Below are 25,944 nucleotides of genomic sequence, written 5' to 3'. Positions count from 1 at the left end.
TTGGTCGCGAAATGCCACAATTGGCGACCAAACTAATTTTGGTCGCAAAATGTCACAATTGGCGACCAAAATTTTTGGTCGCGAAATGTCACAATTGGCGACCAAAGTAATTTTGGTCGTGGAATGTGATAATTGGTGACTAAGAAATTTGGTCGGCAAAAGGCATCTTTTCGCGACCAAAATGTTTTAGCGACAAAATGGATTAGTCGCAGTAAATAAATATTTAGCGACCAAAAATTTAGTCGGCAAATGTAACTTTTCCCGACCAACGAAAATTTTGGTCGCGAATTACTTTTGCCGACCCTCAATTGGCGACCAAACTAGCGACAAAAAAAATTGGTCGCGGATAACTTTTGCCGACCAAAAATAGACTTTTAGCGACCAATTTTTTTGTTGCCAAAAGTGTTAATTCTTGTAGTGATAGCCAAATATGCAAAAATTAACCAGACACCAATATTCATGAACTCTATGCAGCTCTACAAGGTGAAGAAGTTGATACTGGAGGTGAAATCAACATGGATGACAATGTAACTCCTTTCGCCAAGGCTGGATTTTTAAGCAGACTGTCATTTTGGTGGTTGAATCCATTGCTCAAGAAAGGAAAGGAGAAAATTCTTGAGGATAAAGAGATACGAAAGTTGAGGCAAACAGATCAAGCAGAGACATTTTACTTCAGGTTTATGGAGCAGCTAAGCAAACAAAAAGAAAAAGGAACCCCAAATCCTCCTATTTTGTCAACAATTTTTTTCTGGAAATGGAAAGCTATCTTAGTTTCTGGTTTCTTTGCATTAATCAAGGTACTCACACTGGCTACCAGCCCAATGCTTTGGAAAGCTTTCATTGAAGTTGCTCAAGGAAAAGAAACTTTTAAATACGAGGGATATGCAATGACTGTGGGGTTCTTCTCTGCAAAATTCTTAGAATCACTATCACATAGGCAATGGTACTTTCAAACTAGGGTAATTGGGCTCCAAGTAAGATCTTTGCTACCTGCAGCAATCTATAAGAAGCAACTGCAACTCTCAAATGCTGCCACAACGATTCATTCTCCTGGTGAGATAACAAATTATGTCACAGTAGATGCTTATAGAATAGGTGAATTCCCATATTGGTTCCATCATATATGGACAACCCCCCTTCAAATATGTCTTGCAATTTTAATCATCTACTATTCTATAGGGCTAGCAACTATTGCTGCATTAATTGTAATTATATTGATTGCCTTGGGAAATTATCCAATAGCCAAATTACACCATAAGCACCAAACAAATCTGGCAGGGGCACAAGACAGGAGGTTGAAGGCTATTACAGAGACGATAACAAACATGAAAATTTTGAAGTTGCATGCTTGGGAGAATCATTTCAAGAATGTCATAGAAAGCCTAAGGAGAAATGAATCATTTTACGTTCTTTTTTTTTTTCCTTCTATTTATAATGCAAGGATTAGCAAAGAACTTGGCTTGAGTAGCTCCTATTAAAATGCCTTTATATGTTGGTCATCTCTTCTGAAATGCCCCTAGGAATGTCAAATAATGCAGCTGGCCTGGAGGTTGCAGATGCACCAAGCTCATCTGAGATGCATGAATCAGATTTGTCTGCTGTAGCTGCTGGTTTGTTGCTGCTGCCGCCCTTGTGGTTGATGCTTGCTGGGCGGCGGCGGCGGCTGCTGCTGCTGCTGCAATGTTGCTATTAGGCGGCTGCTACTAGATGTTGGTCTGCTGGATAAGTTTGTGGATACTATTCGTGTCGTTTTGCCTGTCTTTGTTAGTTTCATGTTTTCATTTTGTTATCTGTTGTTTGTAATGTGGGTTCGCAATTTGGATGTATTTGGGTATTTTAGTGAGTTTACCCTTTTAGGTTATATACATTGCTTCTAAAAGCAGTATCAGCAGTGTTTTTTTGCTTGCACATCAACTTTAGGAGATTGCATATTAATGATACTAGTTTGTAATAGTGGAGCCTGAGGGATGCCTCTTGTAAATCTGTAAGTCTTATAAAAATATATAAATTATTTTCAATTATCTTTGTTGGTAAATGTGTCGCCAAAAGTTTATTTTTGCCAACTCATATTGTGTTGTTAGAAGTGTATTTTTAGCCAATGTCAATTTGTCGTTGCCAAAAGTAAACTTTTATCGACAAACAAATCGTCGGCAAATGACAATATTTCCCGACATAAATGTGTTGTCAAAAGTTTATTTTTGCCCACTCATATTGTGTTGCTAAAAGTGTATTTTTTGCCAATGCTAATTTGTCGTTGCCAAGAGTGAAGCTTTATAGTCGCCAAAAGTTTACTTTTACCGACAAATATTTTGTTGCTAAAAGTATATTTTTTGCCCATGCAAATTTGTGTCGCGAAAAGTGACACACAATCATCATATTTGAATGACTTTTACCGACGCAAGGTAAATTGCCGACGATGGATGAAGGCTTTTAACGACGACTATGTTTGTCGCTAAAGGCATTACTTTTACCAACGCAATGATAATTTCATCGGCAAAAACTTTTGCCGACTCACTTTTGCCTACGGGTTGCCAACGTAGCTTTGTGTGTCGGCAAAACTCTTTGCCGACGAATTTTCCCTTTTAGCAACATATTTTGTTGCGTTGCAAAAAATGTAATTTTTTGTAGTGTGGTGTGGTTCTTTTTTGGTCGTCCACAACCTTAGTATTAATTGTAACTTTCTGGGCATGTTACTTCCTCAAAATTCCTCCCATTATAGCAATGTTTTCACATTTCTTGCAACTTTGCGCATTCTTCAAGAGCCCATCATGTTGATCCCTGATCTTGGCAGTGTTTATTGAAACAAAGGTTTCATTTACTTGAATAGTGTTTATTGTCATCATACCCATGGTTTATATAGCCATACTGTTACAGGTAATACACCAATCACAGTAGTTCTATGTTTTTCTATCGCATCTCAAACCAACTTATTAATGGCACCAAAACAGAGATTTTACTCTTCTTCTGCCAAAGAGCTGGTGCGAATTAATGGCACAACTATGTCTTCAATGGCAAGCTATCTTGCTGAATCCAATGTTGGAGCAATGACCATAAGGACTTTTGGCGAGGAAGAGCGATTCTTTTCAGAGTATTTGCAGCTTGTTGACGCAAATGCCAGTTCATTCTTCCACAAATTTTCAACAAATGAGTGGTTGAACCAACGCCTGGAAATCCTAAGTGTAATTGTTTTGTCGGGTTCAGTGATTGCCATGACTTTGCATCCTTATGGCGGTTCTAAATCAGGTTAAAGATCATTATTAATTTTCTGTACGACATTTTCTCTTAATTTCATATAGCTCTAGTATATACCTAGAATGGTTGGCATAACTTTCATAGAAGTTATTTTTTAAGTCAGATAATTTAGGGTTGTTTTGGGAACTAGCTATTTTAGTTAACTTTTTGACTTTTTACTAAAAACGTATAGAAAAATAGAGAGAATAATTGACTTTTTCATAAGGACGTTATAGCTTTTTAGTTATATGTTCCCAAACTTGCCCTTAATGTCTAATAAGTATGCATAAAAATCATTTCAAGGGAACAATTGACAAAGTAAAAGAGTGCTTTAAGTTCACCTAAATGATATATGAATATGAAACATATTATATGAATATAATAATCAATTGTTTATTTGTCTAATGAGCAAATTGGTTGTTTATGTTGTGATGACAGGATTTATCGGAATGGCTCTATCGTATGGTCTTTCACTGCAACTCTCGTTTTTTCTGTCCAAACCCTATGTTTGTTGGAAAATTTAATTATTGCCGTAGAAAGGCTAGAACAGTACATGCATATTCATAGTGAAGCCCCTGAAATAATACAAGACAATCGACCTGCCCTCAATTGGCCAGAAATTGGTAGAGTTGAGATACATGATTTGAAGGTAAATATTTTGAAAAATTCTATTTCCACCACCCTGATAAACTCAGTGAACACACTTAATGAAAAATTAGATTAATAACAATTATATTCTAATTAAAAATTACTATAATAGCCATTGATCAACACTCCTAATATTATATATACAAATTCTTTATACACATCTTTTAGAAATAAAAATATCTCAATATACACTTTTTCATTTGTAGTCACTTTGCTGGGGTGTTCTAACGTGACATTGCAATCTGGGTGTCGTCCAACTACCAAGGTTTCCTCGAATTCTTGAACTTGGTCGCTATTTTTAAGGGGATTGAAGGGTTTGGGATCAAGAACTGAACACTACTATAAAAACAGATAAAGATCACACTTTTTTTGTGTGATGCATGTTATATAATCACACCTTTTAAGTTTTATTAAAGTGTGATCTTTGGGAGTGTGATTAAAATGTGTCATTTTTAATCACACCTTTTAAGTGTGATTAATAACATTTAGAGGTATAATTAAAAATATTTAGATCACACTTTTTAAGTGTGATTAATAGTATTTAGATCATACCTTTTAAGTGTGATTAATAATATTTAGATTACACCTTTTTAAGTGTGACTAATAGTATTTAGATCATACCTTTTAAGTGCGATTAATAATATTTAGATTACACCTTTTAACTGTTTTTAAGTGTCATTAAAAATATTTAGATCACACATTTTAAGTGTGATTAATAACATTTAGATGTTAAAAAATATATATATTACATTACTCACTAGCTTCTCATTTGCTCTTGTAGAGATTCGAACCATCAACCCTCTCACATCATAAACCTTATACTACACACTCTTTCCACCACACCTCTATAACACTATATGATTATATATGCAACATATATTATTTATATAGTACATAGACCTGTATTAATATAAAAGTATATATAAAGATAATTATTTTTTATTGAACATAATTTATGTAAAAATAAATTATTTACTAGAAAAAAAGAGACCACTTTTGGCGACTAAATATAATTTTAGTCGCCAATTCTATATTTTTGGCTATTAATTATTTTTTAGTCGTTAAAAAATTTAATTCTCGGGATAAAATTACTACTTTTGGTGACTAAACTTCTTTTTAGTCGCCAAAAAGCCTCACATTTGGCTACTAAATTTTTTTCAGTCGCCAAAAAATCTCACTTTTGGCTACTAAAATTTTTTTAGTCGGCAAAAGCCTCACTTTTGGTGATCAAACATCTTTTTAGTCACCCAATACCTCACTTTTGGCTACTAATTTTTTTTTAGTCGCCAAAAAGCCTTACTTTTGGCTACTAAAATTTTTTTAGTCTGTAAAAGCCATATATGGGCAACCAAATAGATTTTTGGTAGCCAAAACCTATACGTTTGGCTACTAAATTTTTTTAGTCGCCAAAAATCTTTACTTTTGGCTACTAATGCTATTTTAGTCGCCAAAACCTATACTTTCAGCGACCAAATGTGCTTTTTTAGTCGCCAAAGATGCTTTTTCTTGTAGTGGAGTGTGATTAAATATATACATATATATATATATATAATTACACTTTTTTAAAAAGTGTGATTAAAAAGTAGTAATGTATATATAATCACACTTTAATTAGAAGGTGTGATTAAAAAATATATAAATAATCACACTTTAATTAGAATGTATGATTAAAAAATATATATAGTAGTGTATATATAATCATACTTAATTAGAAGGTGTGATTAAAAAATATATAAATAATCACACTTTAATTAGAATGTGTAATTAAAAAATATATATCTAATCACACTTATTTAAAAAGTGTGATTAAAATGTAGCAGTGTATATATAATCACACTTTAATTAGAATGTGTGATTAAATATATATATATATATATATAATCAGACTTAGTTGGAAAGTGATATAAAAAATGAATATTATCACACTCAATCAAATTAAGTGTGATTAAAATATCAATTTAATCTTTTTTATCACACTTTCAATAAAAGTGAGATATTTTTTTTTCTCAAAGTGTGATCTTTAACTATTTTTCTAGTAGTGGAAGGTGGGTTGTCGAGGAGGAAGATGTTCTTGAGGATGGTGTTGTTCTTGAGGACAGTGAATACAGGGATTGTCTTCTCTTGTTCTTGTGCTTCTTCTCTCTTATCAGAAGCAGCCATGGTGGGGGCAAAAGTTGCAGAGAGAGAGAGAGAGAGAGAGAGAGAGAGAATTGATTCGGAGGTTAAACTACGAAGTTATGATTTTTTTTTCCAGAATTTAATGGATGACATTATGCATAATATTCGAAAATCAAGTTCCGAATGAAACACATATATTCGGAAACCCAGTGTTGAGCACTTCCAGCTACAAAACAAACATACTTTCATGCCAATGGAGTGAAGAGAGATCCGAAAATTGTCAATCTAAAATGTGTGTATATGAGTGAAGGATTTATTTATAATTTTAAGGATGTGGGTTGAGATAATAACTTAATAATTAAATTAATAGGGAGGTGTATTGAGAAAAGATTTGCCCTGAGTTTATTAGGGGGGTGGAAATAGAATTACCCAAATATTTTATTATAGTAAGGGTAAATTACACTAGGCTCCCCTGAGGTTCGAAGAAAATATAGCAAATCCTAAATTTTAGTACAATTACATCAGTTTCCTTTTAAGCAAGGCAAAAGATTTCAGAACTAAAGTGTGAAGATACAAAGATAAACAAAGTAAGATATATTTCAATGTAAAAGTGATGAAAACATCATTTTTCATTTACATGACAAATGAATTTCTGATAAAAATTAGGCTAAGTGTTCTGTGAATTAAAATCTTAAAAGAGCACAATGTCATTATATTAAACTTTTAAGGCTTACTATATTTTCTCTAGCGTTGTGTTTGGTTGGAGGATTTGGAGAGGGATTTGGAAAAGGAAAGGGAAAATGTGTGTGAAACTAGGTAAAATATAGGTATGTTTTATTCACATTTCACCTACCTTTTCCATTTTCATTTCCCTTTCCAAATCCCTCCACCAATCCCTCAACCAAACACAACATAAGTCTCTAGGAAGGTTAATGTAATTTACCCTTATTGTAATTAATGCAATCTCTTTTTTATGTATAGTATAGTATGCTAAAGAAAAAAAAATGGTATTTAAGCAGGTTAGGTATCGGCCTAATGCACCTTTGGTACTTCGAGGGATTAGCTGCATAATTGAAGGAGGGAACAAAATTGGAATTGTTGGCAGGACCGGTAGTGGAAAAACAACTTTGATCAGTGCCTTGTTTCACCTAGTAGAACCTACAGAGGGAATGATTGTCATAGATGACCTAAATATAAGTACAATTGGGCTTCATGACCTTAGATCACACTTTAGTGTCATACCCCAAGATCCAACTCTCTTTAGTGGGTCCGTGAGATATAACCTAGACCCTTTAGAAGAGCATATGGAACAAGAAATATGGGAGGTAAGGTTTCTACTACACATTAAATCTAAATTATGGTACAAACAAACAATTTTTCAGCTAAATTGTGGATCTAAAATACAAATGCAATAGTTAATTAGAAAATTAAATGTTATCACACTTAATTTGCAACTAAACCTGCTTGGACTAATTAATACCATTGCTATATCATGTGTGGAAGGTTCTTGAAAAATGTCAGCTTCGGGAGGCTATTCAAGATAAAGAAAAGGGCTTGTACTTTGCAAAGAGTATAGATAGACATATATATACAAATTGTTGGACTAACAAAACAGTTTGTAGTTATGCAAAATGGATCAAACTGGAGCATGGGACAATGGCAGTTGTTTTGTTTGGGACGTGCACTATTGAAGAGAAGGAAGATACTAGTGCTTGATGAAGCCGCTGCTTCAATTGACAATGCAACGGACTCTATCATTCAGAAAATCATAAAGACAGAATTTGAGGATTGCACTGTTATCACAGTAGCCCACAGAATACCAATTGTGATGGACTGCACAATGGTGCTTGCTATTAGCGATGGTAAGTCAACTTCACATCCTGATTATATTGATATGAACCATTATTTACCAAAAATTTATAAGCGATACAATGATTTTTTTTTTCTCTTGTTTGTTTACAAATGCAGGACAATTAGTAGAGTATGATTAACCAATGAAGCTCATGAGCAAAGAGGGCTCGCTATTTGGGCAACTTGTTAATGAGTATTGGTACCATTCTAGAAATTCCAGTGGGAAGTCTGAAGATTTGTAGCAAGCTTGCTACTAACTAAGAGGGTATTTTACTATGGGATGATTTATACTGTTGCCAATTTGGTGAAAAAAATAAAGCTACTCTGCACCATCTATTCCTTACAAATTGTTATCTGTCTTTTTGTTTTATTGATCTAGGTCTTGATACGATTTTAAATTTCATTGTCATATTAATTTGTTATTTTACATCTTCAATCTCATATACAATAAATTACATAAAAATTTATATATACATATATGCATGTGATTTTGAAGTTGGAGTTTTAGAAATGAATTTGGGAAGTCAAAATGCAAAATAGATGTTTGACAAATGATGGATTATGTGCCTCTTCAGAATTCCAACAATGGATTTTCTCAAATGGTCGGTAGATCACAAAGTTTGGCTAAACTCATAATGAATTTTTTGAAATTTTTTCTGAAAATATAAAAGAAAAATAAATTAATTGGACAAAAAGAAATTTGAAATAGCAAAGAAATTTTAAGACACATGCACACAACTAGACAAGTCACAAAATTTTCACACACTAGGACACAACTGGCTTCAAGAAGTAGCTCAAAAGGAAAAAGTATGTCATACCCCGATATTTTAACCCATTTTATAATTACTGATCTTTTATTAATCTCCAATTTCAAAATGTCAAGAAAGAGTTGAAGAAAATGAATTGACGTATAGCCATTTACAAGTCCAATGTTTATTTCTTCTCATTAGATTTCTCATAGAAGTTACATTTCACTTTACAACCTTAGTGTTCAAAACAATAATACATTATAGTTCAAGAAATAAAAGAAATACAAGGAAATGCCCAAATAGGGCTTACACCTTTTAAGGCTAGGGCCTTGATTACACACATAAATGGAATTCTATCCCAAACACATAAGCCCGGTGGCTATAATCACATAAAACATCCAAAGTGAGCTTCCGTGCTCCATCAAGATCTCCAACAATTCCTAGCAGAGTGGAGGCACATCGTCACAACCTGAAATGTTTGTTATGATAGGGATGAGCTAATGCCCAGTAAGAGTACTATTAACAGGGTATGTAAATGATTAAAATGCATATGATCATGCTATGTACATCTTAAGATAAAATCCATATTTTCTCTTTTAAAAATAAAAAATGTTCAATGCATGATTTCCATTCAAAGTCTCATCCACAACCATGGGGTGGTAAATATGCTATGAGTCTCAAGCAAGAGCCACAAAACCATATATACATATATAGATTTGTATACAAAAAATATTTCTATATTTGTCGACTCTAAAAATAACAGGGCGATGGGCACCCAAAACCTTTCCCTTCCACATTTTTTGACTCTCGAAACAATGGGCTTGTGGACATCCAAAACCAAGTTTTCCCACATTTTCCGACTCTAAAAACGGCGGGCTTGTGGACACCTAAAAATATTTTCTCACATTTGTCTGGCGATAAGCTCAAGACAGGGTAATTGGACACCTGGACTCCCCGCACGAGTATCAAATACAACACACAACTCGTTTCCCAAAACCCGACTCAACTACCAAGACTCATGCTATTTATACCCTTTGACATTTTCCAAATATCCACAAGACTGTAAAATCACATGAGAAAAATTATAATGCACATAATGCATGAGTTTTTAAATTCAATTTACTTAAGGTTTATTCAATTCATAAATAAGATTTAACACACCAACAACAGGAGATTACTCCAACTTCTCAATTCCACAATTTCCACATTCATCTATTCAATATATTTATTCAAGAAGGTTCACAAAACCTCATGTCTCAACACCATTACCACAATCACCCAATTTCAAGATTTAAGAATCAATTGAACAAAACTCATCCTCTAAAGCAAAATCAAAACTAGGGTTAAACAAAATTTGGGGCTTTTTCCTCATTGGCATTTTAAAAACAATTATTCATCATCAACAACCTTTACCATCAATAGTTATTCAAAACTTTTCCAAATCTTGCACGAAAATCCCTTTTTGTGCATCAACATCCTAATCTAACACATCCATCTCATACATAAGTATAACTAAGAAATTACCACATATACATCACGAATCATAGATATACTATGTTAAAAGTACCCCTACCTCGAATATGGAGACAAGAAGATGAAAACCCAAGGAGAACTTTGAAGATGATGCCATTCAACTAGTAGAAACGTTGATCTTCACTTCCTCTTCGTCTTTAGGACAAGATCTTGGATGATCTCTTGAAGAAAATGGGTGAAATTAAGGGTTTAGGGGTAGGGTTTTTTGGAAGAAGAGAGGGAAAACAAACAGAAAGAAAAAGTGAGAAAAAATAAAGCAAAAGATCGAATTTAAGTGGCTGATTCCAAACAGACCGCTTGAGCGCTCACTCTTGCACTCGAGCGAAGAATGAAGGGTCCCAAAATTTTAGGCGTAAGGAGCAGACCACTCGAGCACTCACTCTTGTGCTCGAGTGAACTGAGATTTGTTAGACAGACATAGCCTCACAAACTCATTTCCTAAGGCACTCCCTGCACATTAACCTTATTTCCACTTGTAATCATTTAAGTAAATGTTTTCATTTAGTCTCTTACATTTATATTTCATTTACTTAAGTTTACAATGTAAATAAGGAAATACCCCCATTTGGATTTAAAGAAAAATACAAAAAAAATAAAATAAAAATCCAATTAAATCAAAAAGTGGTTCCCCAAGTTTTTGTACATAATAATTTTTTGACTGAAATTTCTAGGTTTGACGTTGAAGTAGAATCAAATCAAATTAGAAAAATCTCACAAAATCAAATTAGACTATTTAATATATAAGGAACAATTACCACCAAAAATTATTTTGAAAATCATAAGTTTTGAAAAATCCAATTTCCATACATAGAAAATTTTCGAGTTAAGTCCAATTTTCAACAAAAAACCTTTTTAATACAACTATCTTTATACAAAAAGGAATAAGGGTTGGGTCTCGACAGGAGCCGTTACAAACAGTAAGAAAATTCTAGTGAAAATCAAATAAGAGAGTACTAAGTAACATACCAAGCACATGCAAGTGAAAAAAAATGAAGTTGTTTGTTGTCCTTTTGTCTTTTGGTCAGCAAAGAGTATCTTTCTGTAACTATCAATGACCTACAAATATCATTTATAATTGTAACATTGTTTTATAAAGGTTTATGCAACATGACAGAGAAATTTAATGGACTTACATGGTTGGCAATTTCCTTTTCTTTTGTTAGGTTTTTAATATCTTCGAAAGAAATGAGATTCAACTTGCTAGGTCGGTGGTCCCTGATAAATACTGTTCACTCAACCTTACTGTTTACTCAAATATTGGGTCCAATAGGGGGTTTGGAAGGGCCTCCCCCCAAGGGGAAGGGGGGTCCAGGGGGGTACTTTCATAATTCCCATGTGCTTCCGTGCAACCTTAATTCTATGCTTATAAATAGATGAGGGGCGCCTCTTTTAGGTTAAGAGAGAGTTGTATTTTTTTCGTCATAGTGAAAACCACAATAGCTGTGGATGTAACCCTATTCTAGGGTGAACCACGCAAATCCTTGTGTTCGTGTGTATGTGATTTGTTTGATTCGTTAATTTTTTTGTTGTTTGCTATTTCGTATCTCACCAATCTTGGTTAGGAATGATCAAATCCTAACACAACTCGCTTGTCCAAATGAAAGCCCTACAAGATGGCAAAGAAGGGATTTAACAGTTTTTAATGCAATATAAGTTAGTAAACTGATGTTTGTTATCTTATACTTTAATTGTTGTACTTGCTCTAGTCTAGACACATTCGATATGTGCTGCAAGATATGTTTGACATGTTCTTTGACCAGTTTTGTAACCGGTAGACTTGATGAGAAAATCCAAGGCTGTGTTTGGTGGACACTTCCAAACGCAATTTCACCCCTTGGTTTGGGTGTGTTGTTTGGTTAGAATTTCAAAAGTTGATTTTACACCCACTTTTCAAAACACGTCTACCCAGTTATCCTCCCAAACGTCCCCCCGGACGTCTAGCCGATTGACCGAAATAGTGCTCGCATTTTTTTTTTGCACCTGTTATTTTTATATTTTAAATAAAAAATATTTTCAAAAATTTTTAAAATTGCTTTATGAGCTTTGAATAGAATTTTGGATTGTATGTTTGGTTATGAGTTGTAAGTTTTTGAATCAAAAATTATATGTTAGATCAAAAATTTCAAACTCAATTCAAAACTCATTACCAAATAAATTTCCGCAATCAAATCATAATTCCAAAACTCACAAACTCAAAATACAATTCTATTTTCAAATCATAATTCTAAAACTCTACCAAACGCTACCCAAAATTTTATGGGATTTGTTGGTTGAGGCTAGACATAGTCATTGACATCAAAAATTTCTTCATCTTTGGCAGTTTGGTCTATTGGCTTTGCATCTTGCTTTGAAGCTCTAGTCATCTTTGTAACTCTGGGATATTCAAAGTCAGGGTTTTGCTTTCCTTTCCTTTGCCTTCAAATTCTTTATAATGGATGTAGGATATTTTTTCACTATAGTACGACGATGAAATTTCAATAAAACATAAATTTTTCTGAAGTAACAAAATCAGAATTCAATATGTAAATTTATTTAAGTCAATATTTTTAGTTACCATAGACTCTTGCCTTTGCTTTTGCTTGTTGTTTGTCTACTATTCTTTCTTTTTAGCCTGTTGGCTATTGTTGCACTTGCATTCCAACTGTACACAGTGAAAATCAAACAAACCAAAAAAATCAATGTGGTTAGAGAATTACAAAATCCAGAGAAAATTATACACACACGGAAGCAAATAGACAGAGAAAAATAAAGAAGCCACAGAAAATAATTGGAGACTAATGTGGTCAAAGAAATTTCAAATTCCAAAGAAAATTACTATTGTCTTTGTCCTTCTTGTGTGGTTCTTGTTGTTGGTTTGTCTCTTACACTTATTTCACTTGTTGTTGGTCTACTACTAGCTCTTGTTGCACTTTTGTGAAAATTCGGTAAATAGAAATTTCTCTAAGTTATGTTGACACAATAACATAACTTTCTGTGGTTCAAGATTTTTACTGACCTTGGAGGTGAACTCATTTTGATGTTAGGTATGGTTGTGTTGCTAGTTGGATAGATAAATCTTAAATTTGTTCATGCAAACTAGTATTTTCAGTTTCAAGCTTTGAAATTGAATCACTCAACTGTTGCATCGTATTTTCATTATCTTCTTTTTCAACCTCCAACATCCTTAGTCTCAGTTGGCTTGTGCTCTCTCTTTCCTGAAGCTCTAAATTCTTTGTTGTCAAGGTTCTTACTGCAATGTCCTTCTCTTCAAGTAATTAATTCCATTTTTGATCTTCTTGTATTTTGAAATTAGACCCTTAGTCTTTCACGTAGATTAGCAATTCGAGCATCCGTTGTTCGCTTAGATTCTTGATACTATTTCAATGTTGAGCCACAAATGCTATCGTGTTGTTGGTTCATGCGCTCATTGTTATCTTCTTTATCACTTTCCTCTTTGTTTTGTTCTTCACTGCCCTCTTCTTCTTCTTTGCCTTCTTTGGTTTCCTCTTCTCCATTGCTTTCTTCTTCTTCTCCATTATTTGCTTTTTGTTCTTCTTCATTGGCTTCTACTTCTTCATTCTCTTCCTCTTCTTCAAATGAATCTTCAACTGTTTGCTTGAATTTAGCTATTGCCTTTTGTGCTTCTTCTTCTTGTTTTTTCCAAGACAATTCTCTTTAGATGCAGTTTTAGTTAGCACTTCTTTATCTACTTGTAATAGAAGGGTTTTTTTATTAGAAAATATTGAAATTTCACTGAGATGAATAAATAGTAAGGATGATAGTTGCAATAGAAATGTAACCTATTGATGTGTAAGAGACTTGATTGGTGTCTTCTACAATTGGTTGCTCAATTTTTGTAGGTTATTCTTGGCATATCTTGGGAAGTCGGTGGTGTTACTTTCTTTCCAGTCGATGATATTTGCATGTTTGCATAGTCAATACTGTGATGAGAATTGAAATAATTAAATTTCCCCGAACACACAAAAATATAAGTATCATAAATGTAAATGCAAATGAAAATTATGGTTACTAGAAAGGCAATCACACACCTTGTAACTTTCTTTGGAATTTTGTGCAATGCTTGTATAGAATCGATCAATGTTGTTGTTATTGCTTCTGCCCAATCATACTTCTTCATTGCTTCAAGCGGTTCTACATACTTGATAAAAACCCACCTTATTGAATCCCTACTTGTTGCAAAAAATAAGGTTAGACACAAGTAGAGGGTAACAATGATTGCTACATCTTTAAAGTCATTTGGCTACTTCCCTTTCATTGCTTTTGTCAATGTCTGCTTCAGTACAGGACCAGTTATCCTCGTTGCCTTTGGAAATCTTCGCCTTAGGAATGGTGTGTTTGGCTTCTTTGTGTATTTCAATGACATGGTACCTTTACCACCTTCCAATGCAAAAATCAAGATCATGTCATTGATTGAGAAGGTCAAATTCTTCTTACCAATGGTGAATTCTTTGTTCTTTTCATTGTATCTTTGGATAACTGCAACTACATCATCATTCTATTTCCTACATCTCTTTGCATCCATCCTTCCTATGGTTAGAGCTTGGATCAAATAACAAAATGGTGTTTTTTGGAGCTCTATAAGTTGGTTTGAATTGAATTCAAGTGTTTCAAAAAAAAAGGGCACAACAGATGAGAGGTTTGATCAGTATTGAATGCTGTAATTTGCTCTCTTTCCTTGAAGTCTGGTGGGTCTCTTTCCCTTTGAGCTTGAGACCATTCTAGTTGGTGTCTTCTTCTTGATGCTAGTTGCAACTTGGACTTGAACTTCTTTTTTTGTGTGGTGTTTCTGGCGTTTTGTTGCTGCCTTTAGATCTCAGCTCGTAACTGGCAGTGTGAGAGACTTTCTATTTTGCTTGTGGTGTTTCTGGTGTGTTTTGTTGCTACTGTGTTTTGATCTCAGATCATAAGTGGCAGACTTATAGACTTTCTGCTTCTTTTGTGGTGTTTCTACTGTTTTGTTGCTGTTGCGTTTTGCCATTTTTAGACAATGAAAACATAAAGATGTCAACATGAAATTCTAGAAAAAAATTCAAATGTTATAGAAAATCTCAAATGCTATAGAAAATTCTAGGTAGAGAAAATCAAAGAAGCCACATAAATGAATAGAAGTATAAATTTGGTCAAAAAAATTCAAATGCCAGAGAAAATTACAGTTACAAGCACACAACTAGCCAGAGAAAATTAAAGAAGCAACGTAAATTAATGTGGTTAGAGAAAATTAAACATGCCAGAGAAAATTACACACACGCGAGAGAATATTAAGTGGTTTTTAACCAAATAAATCAAACATGCTAGAGAAAATTAAACATACTAGGGAAAAGTAATATGGTCAGAGAAAATTACACACACAGAGGAGAGTATTAAGTGGTTGTAACCAAATAAATCAATCTAGCCAAAGAAAATTTCAAATCCCAGAGAAATTTTCAATAACTGAGAAAATTAAACATACAAGCACATAACTAACCAAAAAAAATCTACAAAGCAACATAAATTAAGATGGTCATAGAAAATTAAACATGCCAAAGAAACTCCACCGTTTGATGTATTGAACCATTGTCTGTGGAAACATTTTGAAGACTAAGAACGAAAAGGTATGGTTCAATATAGAGCATGATACATGTACCCCTTTTTGGATCCTAGATTCGTGAAGTAAGATGAGATAACCAGAGCAGGGACGTAACCATAATGGTAAAATTTCAAATCCCAGAGAAATTTTCAATAACAGAGAAAATTTTAAGAAATATGGGAGGTAAGCTTTTTGGTATATATTACAACGTTACCAAACAGCCTCTAAGTGTCTGAAACGTGAAAACTGAGGATGCAACAACAAATATGCCTATACGAGGTACCCACTTCAGGCAAGAGCAATGCCCATCTGGCTGTCCCAGATTGCTACCTGTGCATCAACGATATAGTCTGAATTAGCACTATAAATCTAATGCAAATTTCTTGAAAAAATTCCATAGTCGAAAAAAATATGAAAAAGTGAGGGTACTATAAATCTTATACGGTGACAAGGTGAAGGCCATCCACACCAGTCAATTAGGAAAAGCTGCTTGTTTTCGATGAAAGAAGAAGCTTGTTTGGAATTCAGAACTTGGGTTATGGTCATAATAATCTCAAGCAACTGAAGACGATCAAGGACCAAAAAGTTAAACGGAAAGACGAAAGATTCTTTGATTGAGCATTAGAGCAAAGGTTTGAGGAGTGCGAACAACTTAAGAGTTACCATGAGAAGGCAAGCAAGAGGTCCTTGAGCAGCCAAAAGGGTCTCCACCACCAATGCCTCCACAACAGAGCACACCATCATTACCCTCTCCCCAAAATTGTGCCACCAGTAAAAATATAGCTATAGATAAATATTATAATAAGCTGCAATAATCCAAGCCTTGGAAAAAAGTCCATCTAAGAAAAAGCATAGAGAAATCCGTTTCTTCTCGCACATCATACTACATCAAGTTCAGAACTTTTACTCTAATGTCCTTACCTAGATTTGTCATGCTTGAGAAACAATATTAGCTAAAATGGGTAGCTAGAGAAAGACAGAAAAATGGAGAAAGGAAGCCATTCATCCGACACTATACTAGGATCGTTTTTTATTTTTTATGAAAAGATGTGCAGAAAAATATATGACAATTTATAGTAACTTTTTGACAAAATACACATGTCTATCCAAACTAGAAACGTAAATAATATGGATAGGATATATTTTCCCATAAAAAAGTTCCAGAAAACAAAAGAGAGCAAATGTGTATCAGTTCTTTCTACAAAATTCTAGCATTCTACGGATAAACAGGTAATTTAAAATAACATTTTCGTATCAATAATATAGAAAGAGAGCCTTTTTGTTAATTACATTAGTCCAGCAGTTAATAAGTTTAAAGAATGATCACAAAAAAAATGCTTGGACTCGTATTAATTTTTTTCAGATTTTTTAGGCAAAAATCTAAGCAATGTGTGGGTACCTATGGGAACCATGTAACAAAGGAATAACAAATATCAATATCTCATCATCCTTTTTCAAGTCAAAAGGTTGTACAAATGAATTTTGTCCAAGCATTAACAATATTTTTATTTTTTTGATAAATAAGCAGTAACAAAATTTTCAATCAGTAATACACCAAAATGGATTCTTCTTTCCAAAAACAGAGGAGTAAATATGAAAAAAGAAAAAAAGAAAAAGAAAATTTAAGAGTATAAACAATGTTCATGCCTCTCTATAAAGTTTCCTAGTGATATAAGGCAACTGCATAATACATGTATCACAAATTCCCAAAGTTCCAGCAGATTTTTCTGTTAATTGCAGCTCAATAATTATTTTCTGACTTTAACCTTTAAAATATTTCATACTTCATACTAAAAAATTAGCTAAAGATAATAGCATTTTTTTTTCTGGAAATTTAATCCTTGAAACACTAAAAAAAAAAAGCCCTCAACTAGGGCTGTTAATAAACTTCTCCGACCCCGACCGACCTGACCCGACAACCCACGGGCGGATTCGATTGCATACTCTGTCGGCTGCAGGTGCTGATTAAAAAAAAATGATTCGTGGTTCGAACATCGGATTCCTAACGCTCTATCCGACTAAAATCCTACTGACCGACCAAAAATATTTATTTAAGTATAGTTTTCACGGGACCCAATATCATTTGTTGGTGAGTTTTTAACTTATCATTTTAAAACATCATATCTCATTTTTTTTAATGATTTTAATTTTACCAACATATGTGGCTCGATCAGAGAGCTTTGTAATCTCTTTTTTAATATTATAATTCCTCTCTTCTCCATTAATTCATCGTCATCCAATAACTCTCTCCAGATCAAAAAAAATCCAATAACTCTCTCTCATTTGAACTCTTATCTTCCCAATACAAGTCTTGTCTTCTTTCCTAAAACAAGTGGTCTCTCTCTCTCTCTCCAAGGCTGTCATGCACTACACTCTCATCTCTATCCCACTATCTCACTGATTGATATGCCTATACATAAGTTATTCTCAATGATATAATTTAATTTACTTACAAAGTAGATGTAACTGTGAATCAGTGATTGAGCAAAAAAGAGAAAGAGAATATTAAAATTATTTCAGAAAAAAAACAAAACAATAAACCATAACAATAATACTTCAAACAAATCAACCGTGCTGTGAGAGCAAGGTTTGAAATAAAAAAAAAAAAAAAAAAAATTCCCAGCCAATTAAAAAACAGTGGGGATGCTAGGGTTCACCCTCACTGAGGGCCTCAGTCATTTTCCCAAACAAATATGCAAGAACATTATACTAGAAACATAAACTAGAAATTATAACACAAAAGAATACAATACCGAAATTAGTCAAGATTTGTGTTGGTCACAATTTTCTTAAGGTTTAATTCGCTCTCACCAAGGTGCTCTGGCTATTGGTGCTAACCTCCTCGCATACAATGACTAGAATCTAAGACCGCAACACAACAATTTCAAATATGGCGAACCAAACTTGTGTTGTACTCTCCTCAAGACTCAAAGACTCTAATGCAGAAATCTGCGTGAGAAACACCAAGAACATAGAGCAATTTTCAATCACTAATACACCAAAATGGATTCTTCTTTCCAAAAACAGAGAAGTAAATATCAATTCCATAGCCTGATCACAACAATCTGAAAAACCCTAACGATACTCCTGAATTTTTCCCCTACACATTCAGAAAAAAAAAAGGAAAAAAGAAAAAAGAAAAAAAGAAAAAGAAAATTTAAGAGTATAAACAATGTTCATGCCTCTCTATAAAGTTTCCTAGTGATATAGGCAGCTGCATAATACATGTATCACAAATTCCCAAAGTTCCAGTAGATTTTTCTGTTAATTTCAGCTCAATAATTATTTTCTGACTTTTAACTTTTAAAACATTTCATACTTCATACTAAAAAATTAGCTAAAGATAATAGCATTTTTTTTTCTGGAAATTTAATCCTTGAAACACTAAAAAAAAAAAAAAGCCCTCAACTAGGGCTGTTCATAAACTTCTCCGACCCCGACCGACCTGACCCGACAACCCACAGGCGGATTCGATTGCATACTCTGTCGGCTGCAGGTGTTGATTGAAAAAAAAATGATTCGTGGTTCGAACATCGGATTCCTAATGCTCTACCCGACCAAAATCTGACCGACCGACCGAAAATATGTATACACGGGGTGAGTTTTCAACTTATCATTTTGAAACATCTATCTCATTTTTTTTTAATGACTTTAATTTTACCAACATGTGTGGCTCGATGAGAGAGCCTTGTAATCTCTTTTTTAATATTATAATTCCTCTCTTCTCCATTAATTCATCGTCATCCAACAACTCTCTCCAGATCAAAAAAATCCAATGACTCACTCTCTCTCTCGTCGGAACTTTTATCTTCCCAATACCAGACTTGTCCTCTTCCCATCTCTCTCCAAGATTGTCATACACTACACTCATCTCAATCCCACTATCTCACTCATTCATATCCCTATACATAAGTTATTATCAATGATATAATTTAACAATAATGATTCAGACCACTAATTTTGGTGTTCTAATAGAGCATTAATGACATGGTAATGAACAAAAAAAATAAAATAAAAACAAACCAAGACCAAAATATTAAATCACTGTAGGTGGAGTCCACTGCCAACTCATTAGAGTTACCTTTAGAGCTCAAAAATTAGAGGTCCAAAGCATTTTTCATAATTTGATTTAGTTACAAAGTGGATATAAGTGTGAATCAATGATTATGGGTTTAACTTATAATTAAAATAAAGAAAAAAAGAGAAAGAAATATTAAAATTATTTCAGAAAAAAACAGAATAATAAACCATAACAACGACACTTCAAACAAAAATGCAAGAAAATTATACTAGAAACATAAATTAGAAATTATAACACAAAAGAGTACAATACCGAAATTAGTCGAGATTTGTGTTGGTCACAATTTTCTTAAGGTTTAATTCGCTCTCGCCAAAGTGCTCCGGTTATTGGCACTAACCTCCTAGCATACAATGACTAGAATCTAAGATCGCAACACAACGATCTCAAATATGGCGAACCAAACTTGTGTTGTACTCTTCCCAAGACTCAAAGACTAATGCAGAAATCTACGTGAGAAACACCAAGAACATAGAGCAATTTTTTACTTCAAAATTGAAGTGACTGAACTCTCTAACTCAATTCGAATTTCTATATCCTACAACTCAGGATGAGTGGAGTATTTATAGACTCTGAAATGGCATTGTGAACAGCCATAGATCTGTTCAAATTTCGGCGATTCATTTTTGAGAATACGCTTGAAACGCAGTGAACACATTGTTCCAAATTCGGCTATAAAACCGACCTTCATTGTATGAACCTCTATCAAGAATCTGATAGATGCTCCTAGAAGGAGAAGAAACCAAATCATAATTGAAATTGAATTTCCATTAGAACACTTCGGAGTCTTTGGACGAAACCAGAGACGAATTCAAATTTGAATTCGTTCAACTACCGTGTTGCCGAAGTCTTATTCGGAGTCAATTTCACATTCACTCAGAAAATGATTTGAACAACCATATATAGGAAGTGAATCACCACTCGACAAAGAACGCGTTTCCACCTAAACACACCCCAATTGGTGTCTAGATCTCATCTCAAATTAGGCTCAAAGTTGGCCAAAATTCATGGTTTCACAAACTAGCCAAAACTTATGGTTTCACAAGCAACCAGCCAAAACTCGTGGTTTCACAAACCAACCAAAACTTATGGTAGTGTTTGGTAGTGTTTTAGAATTATGATTTGAGAATAGAGTTGTATTTTGAGTTTGTGAGTTTTGGAATTATGATTTGAAAAGAGAAAATTTGTTTGGTTATGAGTTTTGAAAAGAGTTTTGAATTGAATTTTGAATTGAGTTTTGAAGTTTTTAATGTGACATATGAAATGAGAAAATTTGTTTGGTTGTAAATTTTGAAAATAATTTTCAAAATGTAAGTCAAAAAATTATAACTTGTAACCAAACACACAACTCAAAACTTTGTTCAAAATTCTATTCAAAATTTATAACCAAACTCTTTTTTAAAATTCAATTCAAAAAAATAATTTGTCATTTTGGTCTAAATTTTTTTTTTCTATATTTAAAAAATATCAAAAACAAATATAATTCCCCCCCCTCAAATAACAGGTGGCGATTGGCAATTCCAAAAAAATAAAATAAAATAAATTTACACTGTCCGGTCAACTGGCTGGACGTCCGGGAGAATGTCCAACCGGACGATCGGGTACACCCAAAATTCAAAAATTAAAAATCTTACCAAACATATTTTCAAAATGTGTTTTGAAATTGATTTAGAATTATGATTTGAAAACTCTTACCAAAGATGTTATTCAAATGTAAAGGTGTAATTAATTTTTGAAAGCCTTACCAAACACATCCCATGGTTTCACAAACCATTTTTCCAACAATCCTCACATGAATGGAAAATGACGACAATGGACATGCAACAACATGCAGACTAAGAGAGAGTACATAAAGGTAACACATCGCATCGAGATAGGTATCTTTCGGCTTTGAACATTCCCTAGTAAAAAGCCTATCGGACATATTGGCTAACTAGTGGACGCAATGTCTTGAATTGTTCAGCTATTTGTGTATGCTAAGACAATAGATTACACATAGTGTATTACCAACATAGATTGGTTCTCACGGTTGTGTTCATTATGGCCCTGAACAATGCCTGGTATTCATGAGTGCTCTAAAGAATTTAGCCTTATCAATTCTTATAGAACTGACCCAATTCACACTCATATAGGTGACCTCGCTTATAAGGAATATCCTGCTATACCCCAACTTCAACATTCAAGCTATAACCCTACAAATGTTGTATGTATCACTCATTTTTATCATAGAAATGGGTAAGAGATAATCTTTGGGTAAGAGATAATTTCCTTTAGTGATACAAGAGTCATCCATAATTCGGTTGTCCCTTTAAACTTAGAATTGGAATCTCCAGTCAACTAAGTTGGGCTACCATTATGGTGACTTTAAATAATAGGCTTAAATCCAATTTCCCTTGATAAATAATATAATTGCTTTATGGCTAGCTTTTTAGTCAATGGATCCTCTGGCTTTATACACTTAATGGAAATAATTTCATGTGAAAGTAATTGTCTAACGATATTGTGTCTTTGACGAATATGTCTAGACTTTCCATTAGACCTCACATTTTGTGCCCATCCTATTTTTGTTTCACTAATGAAAGCTATAGTTAGTATGGGTGTTGATTTTTGACCACACAACCAATAGGGGAACTCAGTTGGAGAGCACCGACAGAATAAATTAAGCCCAACAACCTGTAACAAGAAGATGGGAATACCGTGGTGGTTCGCAACCCGGGGGCACTCCGACGATTAAGTCAATAATCTCTCAAAAATATTAAATCAGGGTATAACTCACAAGTCACTACTAAAAGTATATCACACATACCTGAGACCCACGGGGGTACCCTACTTTTATAACCAGCAGTGACCTGATCACTTTAGAAACCTCACTTCAATAGACTCAGGATTAATGCTCATCTTGGACCCACATCTAGATAGAGATAAACTTTTCTTAAGTCTTATCTTTATCTAGACTAAGATTCTTCCCTGTTCTAGGACTCTTGTCCCTTATTTGCTTACTTCGGATTCCGGTATCTCCGCAGATAACCTCGGCCTAGCCAAGATCATCTCGGCAGCATGACCAAGCCACTTGGCACCTCAACTGACACTTCAGTGTCACTTTAGCCACGTGTTGTCATTCACAAAATACTTCCGCACAACTGCCCCCTAGGTTTTATTACCTCGGCAACCTGAGGTGATGGAACCTATATCGTTTGTCCACTCTACATGTTGGCTAATAATTCATTCTTCTTTGACCGAGATCATGACTCATCGGCTTCATATAACTGGGACTCAGTTGTCCACTTTACCAAGGATCAAGTATCACAAACCAAGTTTTCTAAGAATTTCCTCCAAGGTTGCACCTCTAATTGAGGTTATTGCCTTATTACTTCAAGAATTTCAAGAGTTCTAACTGCACATGAGTTGTCGTGCATAGCCTTTCCAACCGTTTCATACACGTGTCCTTTCCTCATTGGTTCGTACCTGACACGCACTATTAGAGTGTATCGTTTCTGCCCATGCCGCTTGACAAGCACGTCGTCTAAGGCATCTCATTATGTTTTTCCGCCTTTTCGTATTTTTCACAAAACTCCTCTCTCTCTCCCTATATTTTCACTTTTGCAAATTCAATTTGGCTCATCTTAAATTTTCTCTCTCTAACATTTCTCGCCCAAATCTCTATTTTCGTGTTTTCAAGCTCCTATAAGTGCTTCGTCCACCGCTTCCAGTGAAACATTCATTGTTCTGCTTTTACAATTGTCACCGTCTGACTCTGGCGAGCCTCAATCTGACATCGTTTTCTCGGCCTTACTCGGTAAGTTCTCTAGTTTTTTCACTTCTTCTTTCAGTTTTTCATTGTTCTTGAGTGTGATACTGTTATGAATCTATTTGTATGTCTCTTGCTGCTCGAATTCCTTATTCATTCTTTGATTCCGATTGTCATGTTTAAACATTACACCTCAATTCTTGTTCTTGAATCTGTTTTACTGTTCTTCGTCATACTGACCTTTCACTGTATCTGTTAAATGTTCCTGTGCTGCTATTAAATCAGTACTCCATTTTTTTTCATTGTTTCTAAACATTGCCTCGGATATGAATTGATGCTTAATATTTGCCATTGCTCCTGATTATTGCACATTTGAACACACCTACTCAATGTTCATGAATTTGCAACTTTCCATATTTCTTGAATGTTGCTGTCTTTGATTCTGAATCATGTTTCTTTCTGTTTTCTTGGCTTGTTTTCCAGATTCTTGCCCTTGTACCTTTGTTTGCGTGTTTAGTTTTAAGCTTGGGATTTGCCTAAAAACCATATACTTAGGAAAAACTGAGACAAATTTCCCCTTAGATATTCAAAATCCTTTCCCCGGTGCCTATTTAGGGTCTAGCCAAGGTTCTCAAACCCCTACCAGTGTCTTTTTTTTTTTTTCTAAAATCAAGCACAAAGCACTTTTAAGCGACCTCATGGGAATGTTCAGGTTGAGGGTTGATACCCCAGCCAAACTAGAGTACTTCCGTCAAGACTTCTCTATTCTACCCGACGTTCAAATCAGGTTGGCTGGGAAGGAAGACTCTATTTTGCCTGATGGAGACTCTATGCCCTTCCCCGTAGTTGCATTCATTGAATGTGGAGTTCGATTTCCCTTAGACATTCTTTTTTGAGAAGTCCTCCACTACCACAAACTTAACCTCATGCAATTAGCCATCAACTCATATAGGGTTATCAATGGCATAATCGAATTGGCACACCGAGAAAAAGCTAGGATTACCCTAGCGGATATCCAATTCTGTTACACCGTATGTGGCCTTAAGTTTGACAAAGGTTACACATATTACCTCAAGCCCAGATCTACCGCCTTTAAACCTATAGCCGACCTCCTAGACTCCAACAAAGGCATTGAAGATGACTACTTGATCGTCTCGGGCAATTGGGAGTTTGCACCTGATGACGATCTTCACCTCTTTCCTCTGCACCGAGCAGTGTTTAGAGACGATGAGGGTAAGAATTGCATCCAAGTGAAAATCTTATGTTTATGTCAAGACCTTGTCAATTTATTTCTTTAGTCTGCGTTAATGTTTGCTGTTCATTTTTGCAGTTCTTCCTCAGTTAGCAAAGGGATTTCGGCAGTCCTACGTCCCTAGCCGAGATCTAAAGAAGCTCCTAGATCTCCCCATTCAGAGACGCAAAGCCCTCATCCTACTGAATTACATCGCTACGTACAAGTCTCCCTTGCCAGACATTCCCAAATGATTCATTTTTGAGAATATGCCTGAAACACAGTGAACACATTGTTCCAAATTCGGCTATAAAACCGACCTTCTTCGTATGAACCTCTATCAAGAATTTGATAGATGCTCCTACAGGAGAAGAAACCAAATCACAATTGAAATTGAATTTCCATTAGAACACTTCGGAGTCTTTGGACGAAACCAGAGATGAATTCAAATTTGAATTCGTTCAACTACCGTGTTGCCGAAGCATTATTCAGAGTCAATTTCACATTCACTCAGAAAATGGTTTGAACAACCATATATAGGAAGTGAATCACCACTCGACAAAGAACGCGTTTCCACCTAAACACACCCCAATCGGTGTCTAGATCTCATCTCAAATTAGGCTCAAAGTTGGCCAAAATTAATGATTTCACAAACAACCAGCCAAAACTCATGGTTTCACAAACCAACCAAAACTTATGGTAGTGTTTGGTAGAGTTTTAGAATTATGATTTGAGAATAGAGTTGTATTTTGAGTTTGTGAGTTTTGGAATTATGATTTGAAAAGAGAAAATTTGTTTGGTTATGAGTTTTGAAAAGAGTTTTGAATTGAGTTTTGATGTTTTTGATATGACATATGAAATGAGAAAATTTGTTTGATTGTAAGTTTTGAAAAGAATTTTCAAAATGTAATTCAAAAACTTATAACTTGTAACCAAACACACAACTCAAAACTTTGTTCAAGATTCTATTCAAAATTTATAACCAAACTCTTTTTAAAATTCAATTCAAAAAAATAATTTGTCATTTTGGTCTAAATTTTTTTTCTATATTTAAAAAATATCAAAAACAAATATAATTCCCCCCCCCTCCCCGAAATAAACGGTGGTGATTGGCAATTCCAAAAAAATAAAACAAAATAAATTTACACTGTTTTGGTCAACTAGCTGGATGTCCGGGAGGATGTCCAGCCG

General features: G+C 34.3%; 1 protein-coding gene and 1 pseudogene across 1 annotated transcript; one reads left to right on the top strand and one right to left on the bottom strand.

Moving 5' to 3' along the window:
* The first annotated feature begins 515 nt into the window (after positions 1-515).
* The window catches only part of LOC114309679 (ABC transporter C family member 10-like), a 142,134-nt pseudogene continuing 116,705 nt past the window's right edge, over positions 516-25,944 (top strand).
* On the bottom strand, positions 3,525-6,082 carry LOC145806256 (FHA domain-containing protein PS1-like). Its single transcript, XM_082902708.1, has 3 exons — positions 5,905-6,082; positions 4,090-4,215; positions 3,525-3,572 (listed from the first exon to the last, which is right to left on the bottom strand). The coding sequence occupies exons 1-3, from the start codon at positions 6,037-6,039 to the stop codon at positions 3,525-3,527; spliced, it is 309 nt and encodes a 102-aa protein (XP_082758834.1). The 5' UTR covers positions 6,040-6,082.

Source organism: Camellia sinensis, chromosome 13 (genome assembly GCF_055761805.1).
Source record: "Camellia sinensis isolate YWXY chromosome 13, ASM5576180v1, whole genome shotgun sequence".
Classification (NCBI taxonomy): Eukaryota; Viridiplantae; Streptophyta; class Magnoliopsida; order Ericales; family Theaceae; genus Camellia; species Camellia sinensis.
This window is presented reverse-complemented; position numbering and strand designations above follow the sequence as displayed.

Bases quoted from the DNA above. Each gene is read 5' to 3' on its own strand.
- LOC145806256 (XM_082902708.1), bottom strand. From the start codon at position 6,039: ATGGCTGCTTCTGATAAGAGAGAAGAAGCACAAGAACAAGAGAAGACA. The intron at 4,216-5,904 runs GTTAAAGATCAC...TTTTTATAGTAG, and splicing joins CTTCCACTACTAGAAAAATA to TGTTCAGTTCTTGATCCCAA. The intron at 3,573-4,089 runs GTGACTACAAAT...TATATCATTTAG, and splicing joins CGTTAGAACACCCCAGCAAA to GTGAACTTAAAGCACTCTTT.